The sequence below is a fragment of the Buceros rhinoceros genome, unplaced genomic scaffold (assembly GCF_000710305.1).
Source record: "Buceros rhinoceros silvestris isolate BGI_N320 unplaced genomic scaffold, ASM71030v1 scaffold24259, whole genome shotgun sequence".
Classification (NCBI taxonomy): Eukaryota; Metazoa; Chordata; class Aves; order Bucerotiformes; family Bucerotidae; genus Buceros; species Buceros rhinoceros.
The window spans coordinates 9,638-13,793 of record NW_010430137.1 but is presented as its reverse complement, the minus strand read 5'-3'; the positions used below and the strand labels follow the sequence as shown (position 1 = coordinate 13,793).

The window sequence follows — 4,156 nt, the reverse complement described above, 5'->3', positions numbered from 1 at the left end:
CCCGCACACCACCAGCTGTACGCGCCGGCGGGGCTGCTCGCCGTTATTGCCAGCAGCGTGACCGCTTCAGGCGAGGTGGCCCCTGCCTACTGGCGTGTCTCCCGGGGGCCGGGTGCTTATTTGTGGTTATCAGTGGGAGAAATGGGAGCGGGAAGAGGTTTGGGGTTTGGGTCTTGGTGATCTACAGTCTTTGATATTCTTTGCGGTTCTCTTTGAGATCTCCCAGCTGGGAACTGGGGCCCAGCAGCACCGTCGGCTTTGCTCTGGGTACCAGTGACAGTCTGGTGCGTTGCTGCTGGCCCTGCCCGTCCTGGTGCCCTGAGTGACGGGAGGCTGTGGCTGCGCTTCAGGAGGTGACTCTGCTCGTGGGTGACTCTGGTTTGTCCTTCCAGGATCGTGAGCACCCAGCTGCCGCCTCCTCTCACTGCCAAAGTTCTCCTCCAGGGCGACGAGGCTCCAGGCCAGGTGTGTTGCCAATCACGTTCCCTGCACGCAGATAGCCACCCGTAAGGATGCGCTGTGGGAGCTCCTGTCACACAGATCCTGCCTGTGCCCTCACCAGGGAGGACAAATATTGATGCTGGTGCTAAAAGCTTTTATTAGTTATGGCTGAGTAAGGTTTTAAGAATTCTGTGCTAGGAATTTCCTTTTTTTCTTCAGTCTTTAAGTTACTGATTACAGGAGTTCTCATCCCTGTGCTGTTTTCATTAGCTTTTTACCCAGGTTTAGGTATTTAGTGCTAAATACACAAAACAAACGTCTGATAGTGACAAATAGATCAATTTTCTTGCCATTAAAACCTGTCAAAAGTAATTAGTTACATGGTTCAAGGTCTACAAAACAGCCATCGAGATGCAGATAGGAAGAAGGCTCCTGCTCCAGTTGAGTGAACCCCGTTGTTGTGCCCCGAGCAGGCAGTAAAGGCAAATCATGGTGTTTGTCCTGGCTTTCAGGAGTGTTTTGGCTCTTGGGGAAAGTCCCCTTGACTTTGGGGGCTCCCTAAGGAACAGATCGCTGCCCAGCATGGTAATCCAGTCACAGTGTTTGCTGCGGGGTCGTCTGAGGTCTGCTGGAGGCACGGGGGCGCTGAAAGAGATGCACTGGGAGCAGGTGTTGAGTCTTGTTCCGGAGCTGATTCTTGGCTTTTTTTTCAGAGGGAGCCTGGAGGGGAGGAGCAGCGGGAGCCTGGTGAGTATCCAGCTGCAGAGCGCAGGCTGCCGAGTGCCCACTCAGTGGGCAACCTTCTGGGGCCACGTTCTCTGCAGGTGGAGCCTGAGGTGGTGCTCTGGGACTCACTGGTGCTCTGGGATTCGCGGCAAAGCTCTTGCTGGATGCAGGAGTGTGTCCCTGAGGGTGCTGTTACCATAGTCAGCGGGTGCTGTGCAATCAGAACTGGATCCTTCCTTTGGCTGAGCAAAGGAGTTTGCTCTTTTGGGTCTAACTGTCAGTTCTGCAGTTTCCCGACAGGCCCCCATTAACTCCGGTTACCCATGGGCCTGCCTGGCCTCTGGCAGAGCCGCATGGCTGATGCTTTTAGTCCAAACCCTCAGTCAACATTTTTGAGCATCAGTTTATAGATAATCTGCCAGGATGGTTAGGAAAAAACAAAAAAAAACACTAAGGGAAAAATTTACCTGTGTCAGGTACTAAGTGTGTGAGGAGGATGGGAAGGTGCTGCCAGGTCAGAAGTGGTCAGTGTGTGGTGACCCGGGACGATGGGGTGCCTTCTCCTGCAGCAGCCTTTGGGCTGGTGGAGTCTGGCTTCTGCTCTTCATGCCGGGGCATGTTCATTTAATCTCAAACCTCCGTTGCTCTTGCAGATTCCCTGTTGCCACAGGGTGTCCGTATCATCCCTGTGTTCCTGACAGAAGATGAAGTCTCAGTGCTCCGGGACTTCCCAGTGGAGTGGATGACTAGGTAGGAAATCAGCCTGACGCGCAGCGAGGGAGCTGATGCGCAGCCCTGGGTCCTCGCTCGCCGTTTTCTCTGATACTGACTCAGACTCCATCTCGGGTTGTTAAAGCTGCTTGAGGTCTCTCAGGCTGGACAGAATCCATGGTGTCCATGTCTCTGTGTTGAAGCAGCCTAAAGCAGAGCTGCTTCCCAAGACCAGCTGCGATGTTCTTGTGTGCTCACGGCTCGCGGTGCTGCCTTTGTGCTTTGTGACAGAGTGACGTTCCCTGAGTCTGCAGTGTGAGGTCCATGCTTGTCACCTGCATTAGCCCTGAGCCCGTCCTGTCCTCTTTGTAGCAGAGGATAGACCAGCTATTGGTCACTGCTGGTGGCTGGTGGCGTTACTGGGTGTGTAAGAACTCCAGACACTCCTGCTCGGTGGTTTAACCAGCTGCTCGTCTCCCGCTAGGTCATCCCCGACCCCTGTCAGCCCCGGCGGAGAGGAGAATGCTCGCTGCTCCCAGGTGGTTTCAGGTCTGACAGGAGACCTGGATCATGTCTCTGTGCAGGAGTCCCCTGAGCAAGCTTCAAGCACGGCTGCAACAGAAAATGCAGCTCCATCAGGCAGCCTTGCAAACACCAGCCCTTCAAAAGGCTTCCCCGAAGTGGAAACCAGTACAAAGAATTCTCCAACTGCAGGACTGGGCAGCCCAGGCAGCAAAAGCCCAGAGGTCGGTACAAAATCATCCTTTCCATCAGAACGAGACATGAGGCAGCTGCCAAGCCCTTCCACACACTATCGTGCTGAATACGCTCACGCTACCGGTCAGTATCTGAAAGGCTTTTACTTTCCAAACCCTTATGCCCAGGAGCAGGAGAGTTGGAGCGTGGGGAAATCCCTTGTGGACACTGATGCTGAGCAGTGCAGATCCCAAAGTTCTGCAGGCACTTGCTCTCCCACCCAAGAGCTGAGCGGAAGGAAGGCGAGTGAACGAGATGAACAAGGGACTCTGAGCCAAAATGGCATCTCTGGAGAAAGTGGTGCAGCTGGTGGCAACGCGAGGGGTTTTTGGGCTCCTGCCTCCACCATACAGTCCCAGTTCCAGTGCAGCAGTCAGCCGCTGGCAGTCGAGGTTCAGGAGAGCCTGCCCGGTGACCTGGCAGAGAACACACACTGTCCCAGGAGCGAGGAGAGGAGCTGGCCCCCTCGGGCAGACGGCCTGGGAGCCCAGGCTGGTGTGGAACCAGGCAACCAGAGCAAACCAGTTAAGATGAGCTTGTACGTTCACTCCATTAAGGGGCTTGTGCTCTCACTCCTGGCTGAAGATGACCTCCGCGAGGATCAGAGCTCCATTGAAGACGTGGTAAGTGCAAAGGCTCTTCCACTCGCGCACATCTGCTCCCTGCTGCTTGTCCGGGGTGGGGACAGGGGTTACAACCGAAGAGCAGCTCTGGATCGCCCTTCCCATCTCTTTCTTCACCTGCTCTGTGTCGTGCGAGGCAAAGCATTTGGCTTCGGGTTCATTGCCGCGACCAAAGCTACGTGGGAGGGTGTTGGAGAACGTCAGGCAGCAATTGAGAGGTGAGAGCGTTGTCTCACAGGCGACTCCTGTCGCCTGTCATTGTCTGTCGGTGCCAGCACCGGAGCAGAGTGTGTAGGTGTGACCGTCAGACAGCCCCGCGAGCTGCCGCGGGCCTGTGCTGGAGCGGGGATTTGCTGGGAAACCCCGTCAGTCCTCTAACGCTCTTTGGGAAGGAAGGTTTGTTCTCTTGAACCTCCGCTTTGTGTGCCACAGCTCCTCGCTCTGGAAGCAGCGCAGAGCCATGCCTAGCGGCGAGTCCCCGCCGCGTTTCCTCTCTGCGAGGAAGCCTGGCTGTTGTGGCCCCTGCCCGCTCTCCTGGGGTGCTGCTCCCAGGGGACCAGAGCGAACGGTGGCGTTTGGGGGCTCCGCAGAGGGGCTGCGCCAGAGCAATCTGCAGCAGGGTTCGCTGCAGTTCCGCAGGGTTCACGAGCAGTGGGGAAGGATGTGCCAGCCCCAGTGTGTCCCAGTGAAGCATTAGTCTGCAGAGCTGCTGCCTGGCCTCTGCTTCCCTACTGGGAGCTGAGTCAAAGCCGCAGGGGCCTGTTTGATCGGCCAGTTGCTATAGAAACAACCTAATTTCTCTGTCAGGCTGGAAGGTGGAGGGAAGCTCAGACTGATGCTGGCTCCCAGCATTAGCAGAGCCTCAAGGTTACTCCTTCTAATTCCGACCTCTGGGACAG

General features: G+C 56.0%; 1 protein-coding gene across 1 annotated transcript in view; it reads left to right on the top strand.

Annotated features, from left to right (window-relative positions):
* The window catches only part of HPS4 (Hermansky-Pudlak syndrome 4), a 12,228-nt gene that overhangs the window by 3,006 nt on the left and 5,066 nt on the right, over nucleotides 1–4,156 (top strand). The window contains exons 6-9 of the mRNA XM_010142929.1: nucleotides 393–465; nucleotides 1,155–1,188; nucleotides 1,821–1,917; nucleotides 2,363–3,257. Coding sequence (XP_010141231.1) covers nucleotides 393–465; nucleotides 1,155–1,188; nucleotides 1,821–1,917; nucleotides 2,363–3,257 — 1,099 coding nt within the window. The remainder of the gene's footprint in view (nucleotides 1–392; nucleotides 466–1,154; nucleotides 1,189–1,820; nucleotides 1,918–2,362; nucleotides 3,258–4,156) is intronic.